This window comes from Culex pipiens, chromosome 3 (genome assembly GCF_016801865.2).
Source record: "Culex pipiens pallens isolate TS chromosome 3, TS_CPP_V2, whole genome shotgun sequence".
In the NCBI taxonomy this organism is placed as follows: domain Eukaryota; kingdom Metazoa; phylum Arthropoda; class Insecta; order Diptera; family Culicidae; genus Culex; species Culex pipiens.
In genome coordinates, this window is record NC_068939.1 from 63,575,430 (window position 1) to 63,597,897 (window position 22,468).

At 32.5% G+C, this 22,468-nt stretch overlaps 1 protein-coding gene across 9 annotated transcripts in view; it reads left to right on the plus strand.

The window, feature by feature from the left end:
- LOC120424315 (glutamate-gated chloride channel) overlaps window positions 1–22,468 on the plus strand; it is a 365,994-nt gene that overhangs the window by 282,660 nt on the left and 60,866 nt on the right. For 5 of the 9 annotated variants that reach the window (XM_052711128.1, XM_052711125.1, XM_052711127.1 and 2 more), the window contains 3 exons: window positions 8,657–8,707; window positions 13,279–13,296; window positions 18,066–18,371. The exons of the other annotated variants lie outside the window; for them this stretch is intronic. In XM_052711128.1, coding sequence (XP_052567088.1) covers window positions 8,657–8,707; window positions 13,279–13,296; window positions 18,066–18,371 — 375 coding nt within the window. The remainder of the gene's footprint in view (window positions 1–8,656; window positions 8,708–13,278; window positions 13,297–18,065; window positions 18,372–22,468) is intronic. 9 annotated transcript variants of the gene reach the window in all.

The following is a 22,468-nucleotide window of genomic DNA, read 5'->3' on the forward strand; positions in this document are numbered from 1 at the left end:
CACGCGGCACTTCGACGTGTCAATCGCTGGGCAATCATCACGGACATGTTTGGACTAGGGTGGGATAAAAGATTTTTATTCATTTTTTTTCATATTTGAATTGACCAACACTTTTTGGGGACCATCCCCATACAAGGCTCCATACAATTTTGGCAGCTGTCCATACAAAAATGGTACGTAAATATTCGAAAATCTGAATCTTTTGAAGAAATTTTTTGATCGATTTTGTATCTTCGGCAAAGTTTTATATATGTATTGATGATGACTATTAAGATAAAAATTAGTACACAGAAAAATTGCCATTTTTTTAATTTTTTTCCAAAAAGTCAATTTCTAATAATTCGATATTTTGTAATTCTTGAACTTTTTTTATATATTGACAAAAAATCGCAATTTTGGATCATTTTGCAGCCAAGTTATGACTTTTTGAAACAATATAATTTTTTGAAAAATAGAAATTGTACTAAAAAATTTTTGAATTAAAAATCAAATTGAATCGAAACCAAAAAGAACTTTTCAGATTTTTCGATTGAGCGTACCTTTTTTAAGAAATATCCAGTTAAAGTTTTATTTAACCTTTTAAATTCGAATATTTCAATTTCTAAAAACGTATCTATGATTGTCCATTCCTGAAAATATTATTTTGAAAAAGCTGAGAAAATTTCCAATTGGAATAATATAGGCAAATAGGATCATTTGTTTCTAAGGAATTGGCATTTGAGAATAAAAGAATGTTTGGATGAGATTTAGTTTTTTTAATGATTTTGTTTCTTTTTCTTATATTCGCTGTTTATCAGTTTATCGCTGTCTGCCGATCCCGATGATGCTATGAGACGCGGGTTCGATTCCCGCCTTATCCACTGAGCTTCTATCGGATGGTGAAGTAAAACGTCGGCCCCGGTTTCTCCTGTCTCGTCAGAGGCGCTGGAGCAGAAATCCCACGTTAGAGGAAGGCCATGCCCCGGGGGGCGTAGTGCCAATAGTTTCGTTTTTTTTCAGTCCCCAGAGGTCCAATCTTCAATGTCTCTTTGGTAATTTTATTGGACATTTTCTCAACTTTTGGAATAAAAAAATGGACATAATTTTAAAATTTAAAATCGAAAACTTTAAGTGGCTTTATCCAGAAAACGGTGCACTTTAAAGTACTTTGTTGAGTACTTTTCGATTGAAAATTTGATTTTACAAATAAAAAACTGCAGTCAAAAACATTGGAGTAAAATTTATATTTTTCTGAAAACTTCAAAAAATCATAAATCGGTTGAAAAATGTTTGTCCATGCTTTTCTTAGGCTTCAAAGTTGCGATATTTTGTCCCCTAAAAATAATTTAAAAAAATCATAATATCAAAAAATATGGACTATGAGATTGGGTCAAAGTGATTGTTTTCGGATTTTTCCATTTCTCAGGTTATTTTCAATAAAACTCAATTTTGTTAACAGGGTTGTGTAGGGGACATCTTAAAATGACTTAGGCGTCATCCATAAAGTATGTCACGCTCTAGGGGGGAGGGGAAGTGTGACATTGCATGTTATAAGTATAGGAAAAGCGTGACAAAGGGGGGAGGGGGGGTAAATTTTGGCTGATTTTTGCGTGACGTACTTTATGGATGAAGCCTTATAGCTGAAAAAATCTCGGTACTAGAACAAATCCTGTCATTTTGACAGCTCTCTAAAGTTTAGGTACGTTTTTGACCAAAAATTACCTCTCGAAAAATCAACTTTTAAATATTTTTGTTGGAATCGCTCGAAAAGTACCTATATGTTTCAAAATCTCTACCTCAAACATTGTAGCATGACAATACTATTCCCTCGAGCAAGAAACACTGTTGGATGAAATCTTTTTACAATTTGAGCATTATTTAAGTTTCATTTGACCCAATGTCACCCCCCCCCCCCCCCCTAAATTGTATGGAGCCTTGTATGGGTAAACCAATGACCCAAAATGGGCATTTTGGTCATAGGGAAGGCCTCAAATCGTTGGCCAAATAAAAAACACAAAAATAAAAAAAAAACATTTCGTAAAGAATTGAAAATGTCCCAAACTTTTAAGAAAATTTTCAAAATAAAACTGCAAAATGGTTTTTATTGAAAATTTCACAAATGTTCAATTTGGTTTACATTGAAATTTGAACTAATTGTTTTCGAGATATTGCGAGTTGAAGTGGAGAGCTATTTTTTAACAAAATTTGAACAATAAAAAGCTTTATCTTAGCAACCAGCAGTCTGATCAACAAAGGCGAAAAGTTATAAATGTATTTTTGGAAAGCGAGCTTGTCTTTTATTTTTATATTGCAAAAAACTGAACAATTTTCGAAAAAATCGCTTTTGAATGACTATAATTTGAAAACGTTGTGCTTAATCAAAATTATATAAAGTCAATTTTGGTTGCAAATTTGATTTTGCATCTTATAATTATTTTCGAAATTTTGTTCAACAATTAATTTTTTCAAAAAAAAATATTTTGGGGAAATTGGGGGGGACAAAAACAAGCAATTATATTTACAACGGCTTAAATAATGTTGAAAAAAGTTGAATCCAAAGGTAAGACTCAACACATCCTAAACCTTTATTTGGCATTATTTCCAGATGAAAGCTGGCAAAAAAAAAGATTTGTGAGGTTTTTGAAATTTGGCCCTTTGTACTAAGATACCTTCCATAAACTACGTGGACAGATTTTTTTTAATATCTCAGAACCCCGCTCCCCCTCGTGGACAATTTCCATACAAAACAAATATTTTTTGTCTGGTTCGAAATCATGTGAACTATCAGAAAAACCAATTAACTTTAGTACTTTGTTCCATAAAACCATAGAAAAATCACTTTTTCGTGAAATTCTAACTCATAACATTATGGGCGGGACTAACTTGACTTGCGTTTTTTGTGCTGTTTTTACAAATGGGACGGACTCGATTAGAGCGGCAGTATGGGACCATTATAATTAACCAAATCGAATGAGCCTGGTTTGTCTTAAATCGGTTCAGTCAGTGCTAAAAAGACTGATTGACAGTTTTAGTCATATACATACGCACACACACGCAAATCTGTTCAGTTTTTGATTCTGAGTCGATATGTTTACGTAGAGGAAGATTTTTATTTAAGAAATTTAGAAATTCACTTCTCGAGCATTATATCCTTACGTCAGTGAGGAAGCCAAAACCTTAAATGTAAAATTGTATGTTTCAACAAAAACTAACAGAATTTTAACATAAATTTAAATAATTGAAAAAAGAACCTCCCTACAACATTTCGTTTGCCAATGGTGCAGAAGAATGTTCCCTTTCCCTCAAACTCTTTTTGAACAACAACAAAGGCATTTTATCCACAAATAAGTACACGGCTGAATTAAATTCAGCTGAATTGTATCAGGGCAAAGGGACCCCGGGTGTAATGAAGTGAACATTCAATAATTTAAATTCGAAACCCTGCGGAAGTTTACTAACGAGCTTCTACTCCAACTGAGCTTAATTAACGGGAATGCAAATAATGTACAACATTGCACATTTCCGACATTTTTAAATTGAAATTTCTGAGTGATGCTGTTTTAAGCACTCCAATCAGAAATTACTGAGAAATTAAATAACACATATCAAAACCAAACCAAAACTTGTATAAATTAAACAACAAATTGAAGCATAAGCAGGTTTGCGCCTATCCCTGCATGCCATCTTGTAAACAATCTGATTTTCAATTAGCAATAATTATCACCATTGCAGGTGAGAAAGTTCATTAGTAGCTCGTCATTAATACTCACTTCCCTCGTCCGCTCACTAACCCTTCTCCCTTGGAGGGGAGGTGTTTACCGTCAGGTGTGCCAGCAAGCAGCACCCTCGAACAAGGTGAAAATGCGTTCAATTAGTAATAAATTTGAAATTTTATCTCGCCGAGTGTTATTGCTCACGCGGGCGTCGCTGCTTTTTCCATTAGAGAGGAAATAAAATTTTATGTCACACTATTTCTGCAATCCGCCTGGCAGGTATAAACTGCACCAGGAAACGGAAATAGCTTTTGTAAACAACGCGCTCGCGGTGCGGAAATCGAGTGATTTCACGGGTGCGTTTGAAAGCACATCGTAAAAGCTTCCGGGTGAAAGTTTTAGGGTTTTATGAGCTGTCACGGGGAAATGAAGGTTCCTCGAACAGGAATATTTTTGACAAAGGTTAAGATAACATTTAGTGATAACGTGAATCCGAGTGTTAATGATAGTCTGTAAATTTAGTTTGTGTTTTAGTTATATGGCGTTGCGATTTTTAAGGGAAACTAACAAATTTGATTTTGGTTTTCCGTAAATTTAGTAATTTTGTATGTGTACGTACGTTTGTTTTTGGTGGGGTTAAGTTTTGTTCAATTCGTAAAATGTCGGTTTCGCGTCAAGAAAACTATAAAAATTAAATGTTTGTTCATTGGCCAATATTTTTTGTCGGGAGTGTGTAGATTTTGTGTTGTGGAGACACTGCATTGGTTTGCTAATGATTGATTAACGGAAAATCCTAATTTTAGTTTCCCTGAAGATGATTTAATAAAATTCGAAACGTCGGAAAAAGTACACAAATAAGTGTTTGAGCTGCTTTCATCGACTGCAAGCCGAAAATCCATCTGAAATTAATCCACACAGTCGCAAAAGCCACGTTTGATATGCAACTCGGAAAAAAATGCTTATTTTTAAATCACTGGATTTCTACAAACCACATTATTTTTATTTTTGATATGTAATGTTCTCTACGATTTTGCGAATTGACTGTTCTTTGTATTTTTTGGTTTGGATGAAACATTGTCCATGCATTCCCTATGTCAAAAGAAGTAATTTTTAATCATTTGTTTTTCCATAAAAGTCTCCATACCATTTTGAGGGCTGGTCATATAAAATGTGTATGTAAATGTATGAAATTCTGTATCTTAAGAAGGCATGTTGATCGATTTGGTGTCTTCGGCAAAGTTGTAGGTTATGATTAGGACTTTTCAAGAGAACAATAGGTACAACGACAAAAAACTGATTTCTTTACTTAACTAATAACACTAAAACTTTTGGTCTAAAAGTAAAAATCTCAAAATTCGTTTTTTTTTTTTTTAATTTTCGACATGTTTTGACATGTTTTAGGGGACTAAAAAAGACATCTTCTGAGCCAAGGTGCCTAGGTTTTTTTTGGAAAATATCGAAAATCGGGACAAAAAAATTCAAAACCCTTTTTCAAAGCTAAATCAAATTTGCAATCGAAAAGTACCGTAAACCGGGGTGACTTTGATAGGATTTCAATTTGTTTTTGGAATATTTTCCAACTGTTAAGGATTTTCTCAAGATTATTATTTTTAAAACATGTACTGGGGTATGCCACACAAAGTCCATGCACTATTTTTGAAAAAAAGTTTTTTCAAAAGTAATTGTAAAAATAGTTACGTTAAAAATTCTTAGTTTAAATTCCAGGGTGACTTTGATAGCCGTAGTTTTTCTTGTTAAAATCAGATTTGAGGTGTTCAAACTTTATTTTTACGTCAAATGTACCATCACTAAGGTTGCTGATACAGTTTTAAAGAAAGAAAATCAATGTTTATATTTAGTTAACTAAGTTTATGTTCTTTTTAACAAAATATGTACATATAAATTTCAGGTAAAATTGTTAAAATGTTGGAATTTTTCCTAAAATTCGTGGAAATTTGTTTTGTTTACAAAATTATCGATTTATATTGCATTTTATACTAAATTCAAAGCACGAATCACAAGTTTTCACATTTTACATGAAATTTGTTCAACTGAAATTGCCTTTGAATTTGGAGATTTTATTGAAATGTGTTTTGAAAACACATATAATTTATTATTTACAAACTTTTTTAACCTTCTCCTAGTGGAAAATTGTCCAAAGAATCCGAAAATGCATTCCGTTTTCCTATTCAAAATCATGTTCATCGATAAAATCATGACACTTTGAGAAGTTTTAAATAAAGCCTTTCATCAACATTTTCTTAACTATAGTTAACTAACTATTTAAACTTTTCAAAATTTTATGAAAAGTTCTTCTTTAGGTACTTTGAACGCTTCTCTACCCCGGTCAGTATGATTACAAACCATTCCGTATGTAATTTATTTGTACTCTTCATTTTGCGGAAAGATCTCAAACCTATCAAAGTCACCCAGGCTATCAAAGTCACCCCGTTTTACGGTACCTCATTTTTTTTTTTTTTTTTTTTTGATAATGTGTACCGTTTTTATCTTTATATCAATTTTTATAATTTATTCTAAATTATGTAATTAGGAAAACTATCTCTTTTTTAGACCTTTTTAAAAGTAAAGCTTGATTTAAACATTTGAAATAATTTCCAAAACATCGTCAGTTGAAAATTTCAGGCTTATTGCTCTAAGATACAAACACTTTCATCTTTTTCAGCTTTACAAAAATATTTTTCAGGGATGCTATTCTTTCAAGAAGTTTTTTTAAATGCTTAAAAATCGAAAAGGAATCAAAGAAAATATACCAAAAAGTAGCTATAAGGCCGTTGCTTTTTTTAAGTTTATGTCCCTCAACTCTGGCTAATGCCGATAGGAAAAATCCAGAAATTGAAATTATTACAAGCCACAGTATTAACATTTGAATGAAAAATGTGTTTTAAAATGCATTTTACACCTGCCCAGTTGTTTTGCTTACATTAGTTTTCAAAATATCCAAGCAATATTAAAAATATTTTTTATCGATCCCAGACATGCAAAATATGGTTTTAAACGCAGAAAAATGCATTCAAATTGTTTTTAGTTTGTTAGGCTTCAATTTCCATTAAAATTTTGACTTTTTTAAATACCGTTATCAGGGGTGACATTGTGTCTGGGGGTGAGATTGGGTTAAAAAAAATGCTGAAATTTTTATGACCCAATGTCACCCCTGATGACGGTACTTATCGATTGCAAATACAATTTTGCTTTAAAATATAATTCAAAATAAATTGTTTGTCCGGTTTTTCGCAATTTGCAAAAAAAAACACGATTTTTCAAAAAATCATATCCTGACTCCAGTGATTCTATATATGATTAAAAATCCAGATGGGATGAAAAAAAAAAATCAAATTATTCGCTCTACAGCATTGCCTTGGCGTTCTCGATTGCGAGATTCCTACTCGAAACTAGGTGTTCGAAGGCTTGATTGTTGAGGCAATTGCAAACCTCTTTTTACACCTTAGCTTCCATCCACCCCGGGATTCGAACTGACGACCTTTGGATTATTAGTCCAACTGCCTACCAGCGACTCCACCGAGGCAGGACCCAGGGAGACGACTCCTACACCTGGACTGAGCTAACGACCTAACCTTTTTAGGTTAGTCCGGGGCCAACATTTACTTCCCGTCCGACGGAAGGCGTGATCAGACAAATCTCGTCTCGAAAAATGCCACCGGGACCGTCTGGGATCGAACCCAGGCCGACTGGGTGAGAGGCAATCACGCTTACCCCTACACCACGGTTCCCGGACTGGGTGGTGGGATGAAAAGATTTCTTAAAACGGCCTTGGATGATTTAAAACGATTATTTTATTCATAAATAACAAACTGTTTGTACTAAAATAATATTTTTCTCAGTCGTCTTTTTATAATCGGAATTGTTAAACTTTCAATCCAAAAACGTTAAAAAATATAAATGATTTTTCAAATTGCTTTACAACAAGACCCTGATTAATGGCCAAAATACGAACTCCTAAATTAATGCAAGTTCCTGCTATAAAGCACCCCATTTCCTCATCGATCTTAATTTTCCATCCAATTGGAAATTAATTGCTTCCCCCAACACAACAGCTCAAGCGTAACTGCTCCCCCTTTTTCCCAGCCACACAAAACTTTTAACGCTCCCAGAAAACAAAAGCGGAAAAAAAAGAAAACTATTCCACCACCCGGCGTCTATCGAACTTTTATTTTCGCAATGGCAGCCAAAGTCCCTTTTTTTACGCGACAAGACGCGCGTCGATAAATTTAATTTAACTCGCACACACACACGTACACAATAGCGCACACAGACACATTAATTTCGGTACGAACTCACACAGACGGGGGGCGATGCGCAATAGCGTGAGCGCGTTTTCGTTTTGAATCGAGTTTTGTTTAAGGAAAATGCATTTTGTTGATTAATTTTATTCAATCTGTTGCAGTTAAGTTTCGAATTGATATATTTTTTAAGGAAGAACTTTTTTGCATTGTGAAGCTTTCTTTGATAGTTTTCTCTTTTTTCTAATTTCATTATAGGGTAGTCCTTAACATAAAAGCACCATTTCCCACCCTTTTTCTGCTGGATTGTCTCGTTTACGTGAAAGTCTCGTTCATTTTTGTCTGTCTGTGATGGCTTCTCCATAAACATCTGTAGCATGGTTTTTGGCCGACTTCATTCCGTTTGCTCCGTCATTCTTTTTAGATTCTACTCTCAGTAGTGCAATCATTTATGCTTCGGTTTTCGTTTGATTTTCCCATTTTGAGTTTTTTGTTTTGTTTTGTTGTGTGAAATTTGTTTCCGACCTGTACTGAGTGAATCGAAAGAAAAGTGAAATTACTTTAAACCAACTTACTGCTACTACTGACAGAAAATTACCCAAAATAAAGCCAGCTCTTATCACAACTATCTTCTGCCCAAAAACAAACAAAAATATGTGTGTGTCTCTTAGTGTACCTACCAATCTGTGTAATATCGTTTTCCAGCGTCTTCCAGCTGTCCTAAACAGGATCGGGATAATTCTCGCGAGTCCCCTGGTAAGCTATCTTCTCTATTCACCACACATAATCGATGAAATTTTTTATCATTTTTGGTCAAAATATCCACCTCAAGAAAATTAAACCTTTTCATTGTTTTGTGATATATTTTCGTTTATCTAAACTCTTAACAAAAAAATAACATAAATTCTACTCTAAACTTTTTTACTAACTGCCAAAAAGCAAAACAACAATTGGATAGCTCCTCTTTTGATACTAATACGTAAACTATATGACCGATAGAATAAGTTAAACTTTTCTGATTTATCCTTAGTTTAAAAACTGAACTATATTTATAAACAACTTTAGCTTTAGAAAATGTGTTAAATTAACTAAATTTTGGTTGACTGATTAAATGAAACTGAATTACTACTAAGTAGTTCTCTACGATTTTGCAACTATTTTAGTATTTGTTTTATTTGGATGAAACTTGTTCATGCATTCCTTATGTCAAAGGAAGCAATTTCACATAATTAGTTTTCCATACAAGTCTCCACACAATTTTGGGGCTGGTCTTGTATGTGTATGTAAATGTATGAAATTCTATATCTTGAGATGGGGTTTTCTTATGGATTTGGTGTCTTCGACAAAGCTGTAGGCAATGATTAAGGCAAGTTAAATTCCCAAATAAGTATAAATTTTGCTATATTTTGATTTTTTTTAGGGGACATTTTCTGATCCATTGTACGTGATGGTGCCATATCAGGTTAAGGAGACACGATTTAAAAAAAAATGTTTTTTGAAAATATCTAAAATCTAGACAACAAAATATTTTTTAAAAAAAATCACTGCCAAACCTTTAGGCCTAATAGGTTTTATATGACCCAACGATTAAAATTTTTAAATTAACCTTTAATCTTCAATAACTAGATTCATGCCATTTCAATAACAAATAATGTTAAAATAACAGAAAGAACGACTTTGAAAATAATAAAAAGTTGAAATAACAAGCCATAATAACATTTGAATGCAAAAAGTTTTTTAAATGCATTTTACACTAGTTTTAAAAAAATGTATGATTTGGCAGAATAAAAATATAAGCGAAAAAAAATTGCGGTACTGTACATAGAAAATTTTCAAAAATTCTAAAGATTTTTGAATAAACCCAAATATGCTAAAAATGATTTTTAACACAGAGAAGTGCATGTTAAACTGATTTTAGCTGATTGCACTTGCATTTAAATTAAAATTTTGAATTTTTTTTTAAATATTTTTTTTGCCCCTGATTTTTAGGGCCGATTTTGACAAAAACTTTTTGAAATAATTGTACCAGCCTAAGCAAATTAAAATAAAACAAAAATTAAGAAAAGGTTATTTGAGAATTCTACTTTCAGAAGTTAAATAAAAAACGAGTTTTTTTTTCGTGTTACGTAATCGTTAGGAACTACTCTACTAATCTTATGCTAGCCAGAATCCATAAAAAAATGAAGGCGAAGATTTTTTTTTAAATCTTCATTTATTATTTAGAAGCATTTCACTGAAAACCCCATTTTCAGCTATTTTAATCGGTGTTATATAACATCAAATGATAAAAAATAATAATTAAGAATTCATTTGTCTTAATTTGAATTTCAAAATATTCATCATTTGACTTTATACTGACTTTATAATGAAATAAAAAAGATACATAGTTCCATCGAAAGCGCAAACAAATAAATCAGAAATTTCTATTTTGGATGTCTATTTTCGGAAAAAATGTCAAATATTTTATGTTCTAAAAATATCGAGGAAAGTAATTTTTCAATAACTTTTGACGAAGGAAGTACCGGGAGGAACCCAGAATTGGACCACTCTAATGCCAACCCTCAACCTAGATGTTTTAAATGTTTTGCCTTTTATGAAAATTGACAAATTACGTTTTTGATTTTAAGATTATTAATCTAAGAAGCAGTAACATTATTCAAATAAGGACAACAACTGTTCTTGAAAATTGACCAATTTAGACCGATTTCGTTAAATTTTCTATTTTGAACCAAAAAACGAATACTTAATATAAATGAGCAATTCTCTACGAAATCGGTCTTTTTTCTTCAATTTTAATTTTTGTATTTTTTAATCCGACTGAAACTTTTTTGGTGCATTCGGTATGCCCAAAGAAGCCATTTTGCATCATTAGTTTGTCCATATAATTTTCCATACAAATTTGGCAGCTGTCCATACAAAAATGATATGTGAAAATTCAAAAATCTGTATCTTTTGAAGGAATTTTTTGATCGATTTGGTGTCTTCGGCAAAGTTGTAGGTATGGATATGGACTACACTGGAAAAAAATGATACACCGTAAAAAAAATTTGGTGATTTTTTTATTTAACTTTTTATCACTAAAACTTGATTTGCGAAAAAACACTATTTTTATTTTTTTTTATTTTTTGATATGTTTTAGAGGACATAAAATGCCAACTTTTCAGAAATTGTCAGGTTGTGCAAAAAATCTTTGAGCGAGTTATGAATTTTTTAATCAATACTGATTTTTTCAAAAAATCGAAATATTGGTCGCAAAAATTTTTCAACTTCATTTTTCGATGTAAAATCAAATTTGCAATCGAAAAGTACTTTAGTAAAATTTTGATAAAGTGCACCGTTTTCAAGATAAATCCATATTTAGGTGACTTTTTTAAAAATAGTCGCAGTTTTTCATTTTTTTAAATTAGTGCACATGTTTGCACACTTTTGGAAAAAATATTTTTGAAAAGCTGAGAAAATTCTCTATATTTTGCTTCTTCGGACTTTGTTGATACGATCTTTAGTTGCTGAGATATTGCAATGCAAAGGTTTAAAAACAGGAAAATTGATGTTTTCTAAGTCTCACCCAAACAACCCACCATTTTCTAATGTCGATATCTCAGCAACTAATGGACCGATTTACAATGTTAATATATGAAACATTTGTGAAATTTTCCGATCTTTTCGAAAACAATATTTTTAATTTATTTTAAGATTAAATTTTAAATCAAGACTAACATTTTAAAAGGGCCAAACATTCAATATTACGCCCTTTTAAAATGTTAGTCCTGGTTTATTTTTTTTGAAAAAATTGTTATTGGAAAGATCGGAAAATTTCACAAGTGTTTCATATATTAACAATGAAAATCGGACTATTAGTTGCTGACATATCGACATTTAAAAATGGTGGGCTGTTTGGGTGAGACTTGAAAAACATCAATTTTCCTGTTTTTAAACCTTTGCATTGCAATATCTCAGCAACTAAAGATCGTATCAACAAAGTCCGAAGAAGCAAAATATAGAGAATATTCTCAGCTTTTCAAAAATATTTTTTTCAAAAATGTGCAAACATGTGCACTAATTTAAAAAAATGAAAAACTGCGACTATTTTCAAAAAAGTCACCTAAATATGGATTTATCTTGAAAACGGTGCACTTTATCAAAATTTTACTAAAGTACTTTTCGATTGCAAATTTGATTTTACATCGAAAAATGAAGTTGAAAAATTTTTGCGACCAATATTTCGATTTTTTGAAAAAATCAGTATTGATTAAAAAATTCATAACTCGCTCAAAAATTTTTTGCACAACCTGAAAATTTCTGAAAAGTTGGCATTTTATGTCCTCTAAAACATATCAAAAAATAAAAAAAATTAAAAATAGTGTTTTTTGCAAATCAAGTTTTAGTGATAAAAAGTTAAATAAAAAAATCACCAAATTTTTTTCACCGTGTATCATTTTTTTCCAGTGTAGTCCATATCCATACCTACAACTTTGCCGAAGACAGCAAATCGATCAAAAAATTCCTTCAAAAGATACAGATTTTTGAATTTTCAAACATCATTTTTGTATGGACAGCTGCCAAATTTGTATGGAAAATTATATGGATAAACTAATGATGCAAAATGGCTTCTTTGGGCATACCAAAGCCACCAAAAAAGTTTCAGTCGGATTAAAAAATACAAAAAAAATCGAATGACCGAAATCCTAGAGAACTGCTCAAATATAAACTGTATACAAAAGTACCCACTACATGTTAAATAAAAAAATAAAACTATTCGTGATGAATAGTATAAAAGTTATGAAAAGTACCTGTGATGCACAAAAAAAGGAGCTATCAATTAAATTGTTGTCTTGCTTAACTAAACACACAAATACAGCTATTTAAATAATCTCTTTGAGAACTAAATCACCAACTACTTTTTGAATCTGAAACCATTAATTAACTAACATCGACTTCTTTTAAACCTGCTGTAAGCTAAACTAGTTCGCTGTAATTTGCCCCTTACTCAATTCAAATCTGAATGTAATAACAAATTTGCGCTTTCTAGTGCTACTTAACGCATTACAAAATTAATTCGTAATTTGCATTTGCTAACAAATTTGGCGTAATTATTCAAACAAAAAATCTCCATGTTTCCATTACTCCGCCTCCATGTTGAAATTTATGTTCTGGGCTGAATAAAACTACAAAACTCGTCTGTTTTTTTTCTTTCACTTTCTGCCACTTTAACAACAAAAACAAACAAACGCTGCGGCCTCTCTGTTGTTGCCAACTTCTATTCAATGAATTCCAAACAAATACCAAAATCCCACCTGTACCACCACCAAAATAAAACCCCTTCAAAGACGTCAAGAGTATTCTCGGTAAAGTCGGTTTGACCTACTCGTCTCATTAGTCTGTACCCCCTTAGACGGCTAGCCACAAAAGTCTGCAATAACACACCCAAAACAAAACCAAAATAGAGATGTCCAAACACGCCATTTGGTTTTTTTATGTTTTTCGTTTTCCTAATTTTGCCTGAACGATAAAAAAAAGAATGCTTTTTCCTAGACAAAACCAAAATTTATCAAACTGTTGACTACTTCGGAACCACCCCAAACAAAGGGAAACGGACCACCCTACTAGCAAAAACTAACAAACTTTTTGTGTGTGCAAATATTTGTATGGATGTGTGTGTGTAACTGTACCTTAGATTGGCCTTTCTCCATTAGCTGTTTCTATCAACTCACACTTTTGTTTTCAGAATACGTGCCTTTTTTGCTGGTGCTCCAAAAAGCTCTCCTGCGCAATATTCAAATTGATTTTTTTAACACCCAAGAACTATACTTACAAAATAGCAGAACAAAAGACTCACCCACATTAAATGAAGAGAGAGAAGGCCAAAAAAGTGTCTCCGAGGGGTCCATTTTGCTAATTGTATTTGCGCACCTGGTGGGAGAAAGAAATGGCAATTGCAAGACCGTTTTTCCGACGACCATTTAGAGAGCTTTTAGGGTGCAATAGTCCTGGGAGTAGTTGTACATGCACACATGCACAGATTACACGACAATATATGTTAGAATGCTTTCAATGTTGGTTGTTCGCTTATGTTTAACAACGCATTTATTTAATTTTAGTTAATTTCTTATTTTTAATTGCTTGTTTTTCATCATTTAAGGAGCCTTGATTTATTTCAAAATAAAAAACAAATATCGAATATCGCTCGTTTGATGACAAAACACGCAAATTAAATTTGTGTTCTCATTTGAAAACGAAAAAATACATTTCTTAAATATCTAGAGATAAAGTTAAAAAATATACTCGTATTTTTTTTATTTTTTGACAAGAATTTTGCTTTTCTATTGAATGACGTATTAATTCGGTTGTTAAATACACAGCAAAAGTAATGGTAATATTCCGTTTGTTGTGTGCTATCTTGTGACAACGACCATTTAGTACTATTCGAGAAAATCGATTTTTAAAGTTTGATGATAATTATTTTCAAAACTATGAATGGTAGAGCCAAACCTTTTGAAGCAATCGGTTCGTATACTATCGCTTAACAGACGCTCCATGTTTCAACTAATTTGGTTACACCAGTTAAAAGATACAGTAAATAATGTAAACAAAAATCTGAAAAGCACGTGTCACAAGTGTGTTTCGAAAGTAAAATTGTACTACGTGTCACAAGTGTGCACAGAATTCCCATATAAACTAAAATAGACTTACATCAATAGATTAACCGACTTAATCAGTATATTTTCAAAATCAAAAGATTGCATTGCCTTCAGAAAATGTGTATCAACATAAATTTGTGAAAAACAAGAAAAATTTTCCACATTTTCCAACAACATGTATGACGTGTCACAAGTGTGCACGATCATTTTGATGATAAATTGGTCTATGTCACAAGTGTGTATTGCGATATTCGGGAAATGGAAGTGAGTTCCCAAAATCAGGTTAACGCATCTTGTAGTGTTTGTTAAGTATAGCAAAACGTCATCATTAACTTATTTTCGACCAAAAAATGGTCTATGTCACAAGATAGCACACAGCAGACGATTCGTCAGGGAATGGTGAAAGTATGATAAACATCAGTAACTGGTGAATTTTCATCGAGTTCACATTTTTACACATTTTTTAGGTAAAATTACTCAAAAAAGAGATAATACCAGCCAAACCAAGTTGTCTACCTCCCAAAATTCAAAAAACACACTTACCAATTTTTTTCATTCAAATAGGGAAATTTGAACTTATGAGATTTCTTTTAAACTTACCGTATTGAACAGAATATTTCGAAAATATTTCATTGCAATACATTCAAATGCCGAGAAATCCTTCTGTAGTTGTTTTTTTTTTTTCAATGGCTAATCTTATAAAATATAGTTTAGTTGGCCATACACATTTTAAGATAGGAATCTTCGATAATTGTACTAAAATTTTAAAGATTCCCGACCCGATGCATTACCCGCTTTAATTTAGCTCTCAATTTTGTGGATTTTTCTACTACAGCTTGTCAGGTGACTTTAACTAAGATTCTTCGTGGCTTTAAATAACACTAATAAGTGCATCGCGGATTCTTTATAAAGCATGAATGCATGAGTTATAGCTATTTTTGAAACTACAAAATTCAAAGAAAAAATATTTGATCACCAAAACGGGATTGAAATGTAAACATATTTGATTTTATTTACGTAAGTCTTGATTTTAAAATTTTAAGAAAATTGTTATCAGATAGAGCACAAAAGATTTATAAGGCTGTATTTCAGAAACTAGAGGTCCAATCTTCAAAAAATTACAGGAAATTTCTGAACATTCCGGAAACATACTAAAACTGAATTATCACGAAGGTGGTTTTATTTTCGAAACCGTGCATTCACCAAAAATCCTGTTCCAAATAGACTTCTGCGTCATATTTCCCCCCTAAAATTGTGTCTGGAAATAATGAAAAAAAAAACCCTAAAAAATATATAAATAATGTCTTACAAGCAAAAAAAACAGTTAAAAAATGAAAGAATAATGTCAAAAGATATTTTTCCAAAAAATCTTTGACAAAAGAATAATCTCTTCACTAAATGCGATTTTCTTTTATCTTTAGATTCTTAAAATCATTATAATTACATGAATTCACTGGTTATGATTTCGCTTTTTTTCATTTTTAACATGATATAAAATTAACCAGGGCTGCCCAACCTACCACCCTTGAATGAGTCTTATAAGCTATGGGTTTTCGTATGTTTATAGAACCTTTTCAAATAATACTCTGGATAAACTTATAAACTTATCCACAATGATGATTATTTTCGACAAAATGTTTTTTTATGATATAAAAATGTCGAATTGTTGACTCAGACATCGTTTTTATACAAATAAGTGAGATCCAGCTTCAAAAAAGTACATAAATATCACTTAAGTGGCAATAATTAGATACAGTGTTGCCAGACCTTCAAACTTTTGGACTTTTTTTTAAGGTCTCTTGATTATCTAACAAACGATGGCCATTTATCTAACACCCGGATGTACGTAAAAAAAAACATTTTTTACATAACTTTTGAACTGCCCATGTTCGCATAAATGTCTCATATGCAAAAACAGCAAGTTGTCCCACTTTTGAAGTTTGTCCCACACATAAGGCTTCGGGTTAAGTTTTCGCCAAAAAAAACAGAATTTCCTTCCTGGATGTTGCAGGCTTTTCTGAAAGAGCACACGATTTTGAACCAAACTGAATCAATAATTCAAAAACGATGAAAATGCATATGGGACATTTACTTATTAAAAGTTTAAGCAATTTAATAGCAACGAATGGGCCCCTAAACCAAGACGCATCGAATGTTTGAACAAAATGGGTCAGTATTTTATGGGTCTGTTATCGAAAAATTAATTTATTATATTTATTTTATTTTTTTATTTTTCCATTTTCTATTAAAAATTAAAAATTTAATTATGTTTTGCACAGAGTAAATATTCAATCTTATAAATTTATAAAATGATTTTTTATTTGACTTATATTTTTAATTTTTTTTTTCATTATTTTGTAAGTGGATGGAGTAGACACATTTCGATGACACATAAAAAGAAAAAACCTTCAAAGGGGTTCTTTCACATTATTATTTGATAAAGATTCAATAGTTTCAAAAGGGTTTGAAATATTTTCTTGTTTTCTCTACCTTTGTAAGTTTTTATTTCTGGGATTTTATTATCTGTGAGATGCTATCTCCATTTTTATATTTCGTTGATTAATTTTTTTTATTAAAATGTTTTTGCTGCATACCTGCAAGATGGAATTCAATTTAGTTAATTTAATATTGCGATTAAATAAACTTGAAAAGTATTTGAAAAATATGCTTCAATACTACTTTCAACACTTGCCTCAGAATCATTATAAATATAAAAAAATATAATTAAAATATACAGCCCACAACCGCTTCAGGAAAACAAAATTTGGCCCCTAGGGCTGAAAGGCTGGACACCCCTCAATTAAACTTTCAACGAAAAAACTGTTGAAGATCTGTTTATCTGACCGAAAAAAAACTACATTTTAAATAAGTTGTTTAAGCACAGTCAGCATTTTAAGACTCCACAAAATAAGAAAGAATGACTAAAAACAGTGTTCGTTTTCCGAGCCAGATTTACCTGAAATTCCGATATTACTATTACTTTAGTATTTTTAATAGTTACAATTCTAAGAATGTGATTGAAGTTCAATCAACACAATCTAGAAGGTTTATATCACACAATAAACTTTTTTAAAGAATGCTTCATATGTCTGCATTAACTAACTTCTTGATAAGCAAATTAATCGACTAACAAGCTAACAAGAACTCGTTTAACCCTACATTTTCGTTACTTGGTCTTATTCCGTTGAGTAATTTCCCCCCACCAATCAGTCACTCTCGTCACTACATTCGTTTCAAAGTTCATCCCCCGAGATGTGTGTGTCTGTGCAAGCTAACGTTCGACCTTCATGTAATGTATCTTCTTCCATGGCACACCAGCATCATTGCCACCCACAAACTTCGCCACCTTCGTGTGCCTGTTCACAATGACCCCACCCCGCCCCTCAAGCTTCTTCCAAATTTCGCAGATTCCCCCTCCACTCTTTACACACGTCCACGTCCCCCAGTTGTCCAGTCTAAATATTTGTCTTTTAAAGTCCAAAACTTATCCTAACGAGCAGGAAACGATCGAAAACGAGTTCCACATGGCGATCGCTGCCGAGAAGTCGACTTCCGCTAATGCTGCTGCTGCTGCTGCCACCTCCGCTGCTGCCACTTCCGCCGGTACCGCAACTTCCGCTTCTGCCGCTAGTCCAAGGGCCACGTCCAGACCGGCCAGCACCATCATGCTGGAGGAAGGTCTGGGCGATGGTGGGGCTGGCGTTCAGCCACGTGGCACCATCCGCCGGCAGCCAACGGTCGAGACCAAGCTCAACGAAAGTGGGCTGATGGAAACGAGCTTTGTAAGTTCTCTGCGAGTGGGGGACGACGACACGGCCACGTCCCGGGGAGAGGTCGAAGCTAGTGATAAGGATGCACTGCCCATCATCTTGTGCTAGAAAGTTTGAAAAACATTAAGTTGCTAAGGGAAAAAAATATTTTCATAATTTTTTTAAATTTTTACTGAACTTTAAAGTATTCTCATGAAACGAACTGTCATGGACTTATATGTACATTAAATTTTTGCAATCTTATTGAATTATTATGTTACCAAGCTGGATTGAACCCCAGTATAGTGTGGCCAAAATGTTCAAAGCTAGATATTCATACTACTGCAAATTATCTATGTATTCACGTACTGATTTTTATCCAAGGGATTTAAAAAAAAAATGACAAGTTTAAAAATATAAAAACATTACAGTCAACTGGGGCGAATCAGGGGGGCGAATATCAAAACAATGTGTAAAACATAGCTAACCCCCGATTCGCTCCAGATGACAGTACAGTAGGGTGCCCAGAATATGGGACTTTTTCTCAAAACCTTGCTCCACAAGCTGAATATTGTTCCCTGAGCTATTTTAGGACTCTGGGCCAAATATGAGCAAAATCGGTCAACATTAACCCATTGATACTCGAAGGTGAAGTTTGTATGGGAAAAATCGAAAAAATGTAAGGAAAACCCAACTTTCTTACGGTTTGCTCTGCACGGTACGCTACTTTCATCCAAATATTCTCAAATGTGAGATTCTAATTGAAAATTTAATGTTCTACAACTTTGTAGAACATACCAAAGCTGTAAAACTTGAACCTGAAAAGTTATTAGCGATTTAAAAAAGTCATTTTTGTATGAAAAACATTTTTTTCACCAACTTTAGGCTCGGGTATCAATGGATTAATCTCAACCAATTTCGCTCAAAATTTACACAGATGCTTAAAATAACCCAAAAAACCGTTTTCCGCTTGTGGAGCAGGGGGTCATTTTTTCTGGGCACCCTACAGTACAGTCATGCCTCGATTTTGCACGCCTCGGTTTTGCACTGCCCCGGTTTTGCACCGTTCAGCTGCCTCGGTTAAGCACGGCCCAGTGCTTAACTGAAGCACAGAGCTTATGGGTTTTTGGCTATATGGGAGACATTGGCTTTAACCGTATGAAAAATCATGCAAACATCAAAAAATTATAGTGTATTGGAATCGGGATGATGTCAGTTATCCATTAAAATTATTATTTCATGAAAATTTTCACAAAAATACGCATTTTTCCTGTATTTTAAAAATGATTTTGTTTTCGCTAAAGAATCCAAAAATATATTGTTGTTGCAATATGGATATCAAATGATCAGGTTTTTTCATACATTTCGGATGTAACAACAACATTTTTTGAAAATACACTAAATTTTCACAAAACTACGTTTTTTCAAAAAAAAATACTCATAATTTCAATTTTTACAATATGGGTATCAAACGATCGGGATTTTTTCATACATTTCGAATGTAATAACAACATTTTTAGAAAATACTCAAAATGTTCACAAAACTACATATTTTCGAAAAATATACTTATAAAATATCCGTTTTTATAATGTGGGTATCAAACGATCGCGATTTTTTCATACATTTCGAATGTAATAACAACATTTTTAGAAAATATTCAAAATTTTCACAAAACTACATATTTTCGAAAAATCTACTCAACATTTCCGTTTTTACAATGTGGGTATCAAACGATCGGTATTTTTTCATACATTTCGAATGTAATAACAACATTTTTTGAAAATACTCAAAATTTTCACAAAACTACGTTTTTTTGAAAAACTTCTCAAAATTTCAGTTTTTACAATGTGGGTATCAAACGATCGAGATTTTTTCATACATTTCGAATGTAATAACAACCTTTTTTTGAAAATACTGACAATTTTCACAAAACTACTTATTTTTGAAAAATTTCTCAAAATTTCAGTTTTTACAATATGGGTATCAAATAATCGGGATTTTTTCATACATTTCGAATGTAATAACAATATTTTTAGAAAATACTCACAATTTTCACAAAACTACGTATTTTCGAAAAAAAAATACTCAAAATTTCTGTTTTTACAATGTGGGTATCAAACGATCGGGATTTTTTCATACATTTCGAATGAAATAACAACATTTTTAGAAAATACTCAAAATTTTCACAAAGCTACGTATTTTTGAAAAACTTCTCAAAATTTCAGTTTTTACAATGTGGGTATCAAACGATCGGAATTTTTTCCTACATTTCGAATGTAATAACAATATTTTTTTTAAATACTCAAAAAAATTACAATATGGGTATCAAAGAATCCAATCATTTTTTTTAAATACGTAGTTTTGTGAAAATTTTGAGTATTTTCATTTAATAACTTTCGAAATGTTTGAAAAAATCCCGATCGTTTGATACCCACATTGTAAAAACGGAAATTTTGAGTTTTTTTTTTTTTTTTGAGAATACGTACTGCCCATGATCGCATAAATGTCCCATATGCAAAAACAGCAAGCTGAGAAAAACGCAAGGCAAATTTGTCCCACACATAAGGCTACATGTTAAGTTTTCACGAAAAAACTGGATTTCCTCCCGATTTCTAGAACAAAGTACTGGATGTTATAGGCTCTTTAGAAAGAGCACACGATTTTGAACAAAACTGCATCATTAACTCAAAAGTGATGAAAATGCATATGGGACATTTATGCGATCATGGGCAGCGTAGTTCTGTGAAATGTATGAAAAAATCAAGATCATTTGACATCCACATTGTAAAAACGGAAATTTTGAGTATTTTTTTTGAAAATTCGTAGTTTTGTGAAAATTTTGAGTATTTTCAAAAAATGTTGTTATTACATTCGAAATGTATGAAAAAATCCCGATTGTTCGATGCCCATTCTGTAAAAACGGAAATTTTGAGTATTTTTTCGGAAATACGTAGTTTTGTGAAAATTTTGAGTGTTTTCATTTTTTTAAATATCTTTCGAAATGCATGCAAAAATCCCGATCGTTCGATACCCACATTGTAAAAACGGAAATTTTGATTATTTTTTTCGAAAATACGTAGTTTTGTGAAAATGTTGAGTATTTTCTAAAAATGTTGTTATTACATTCGAAATGAGCATGAGCATGAGCATGAGCATGAGCATGGTTGACTGCCAATGAGCTGCTACTCCGTTATTGACGGATCAGCTGAAGTTAAACAATGAATCAAAAATGATCAGTGGGAGCCAACCATCCGTTCACTGTTTAACCTCTGAAGATCCCTACTTTATTAGTCAATACCGGCGCCCTCCCAAGAAGCCTGCAGTTCAACGAAAGGGAGGAATGTTAGTCCGATAGTTGAAGTTGCAGACTCATCAAGCACACAGTTTTTCGCTATATACTTGTTGATACCGCTTGAGACCGTTGAATCCACAGCATCTCCTTCAAGCATCACATGATTATTACTTTTTTGGGTTAGTAGGATAAGGTATTGGCTTTTCGATGCCTCCCGAGCTACGATGCTATGGGGAGGACTTTCATAACAAACCCGTCGGCGAGCCTTCCGAGCAACGATGCTATGGGAAGGTCTTTCTGGTTAACAAACAAAGTCACTCACACACAATTATTTCACTCCACTATTAAATAATCCAAAATGTCAGTGCGTCTTTCGATCATTATATAGAAATGGCTTTTTCACCATAAAAAATAAAAACCTTATTCGAAAAAAATATACACAATTTACCCGACGCCGTGCCTTCCGATCAACGATGATATAGGAAGGGCTTTGAAAATCACAAAACAATTAATTAAGATCACAAAAAAAAAAACACAAAAAACACCAATTACTCAACGAAAATTACGCTCAAGACACAAACTATTCAGTAAGTCATGCTATAATTCGATTACCACAATCACTCACCCCATACGAATAGCGACACAAAAGCACACAAAAAAAATATAACCTGAATAATCACGATTTCGCGTCCCCACTTCCAGCGCACCAATGATGCTATTATTCGATTACCACAATCACTCACTCCATACGAATAGCGACACAAAAGCACACCAAAAAATGAACCTGAATAATCACGACTTCGCGTCCCCACTTCCAGCGCACCAATGATGCTATTA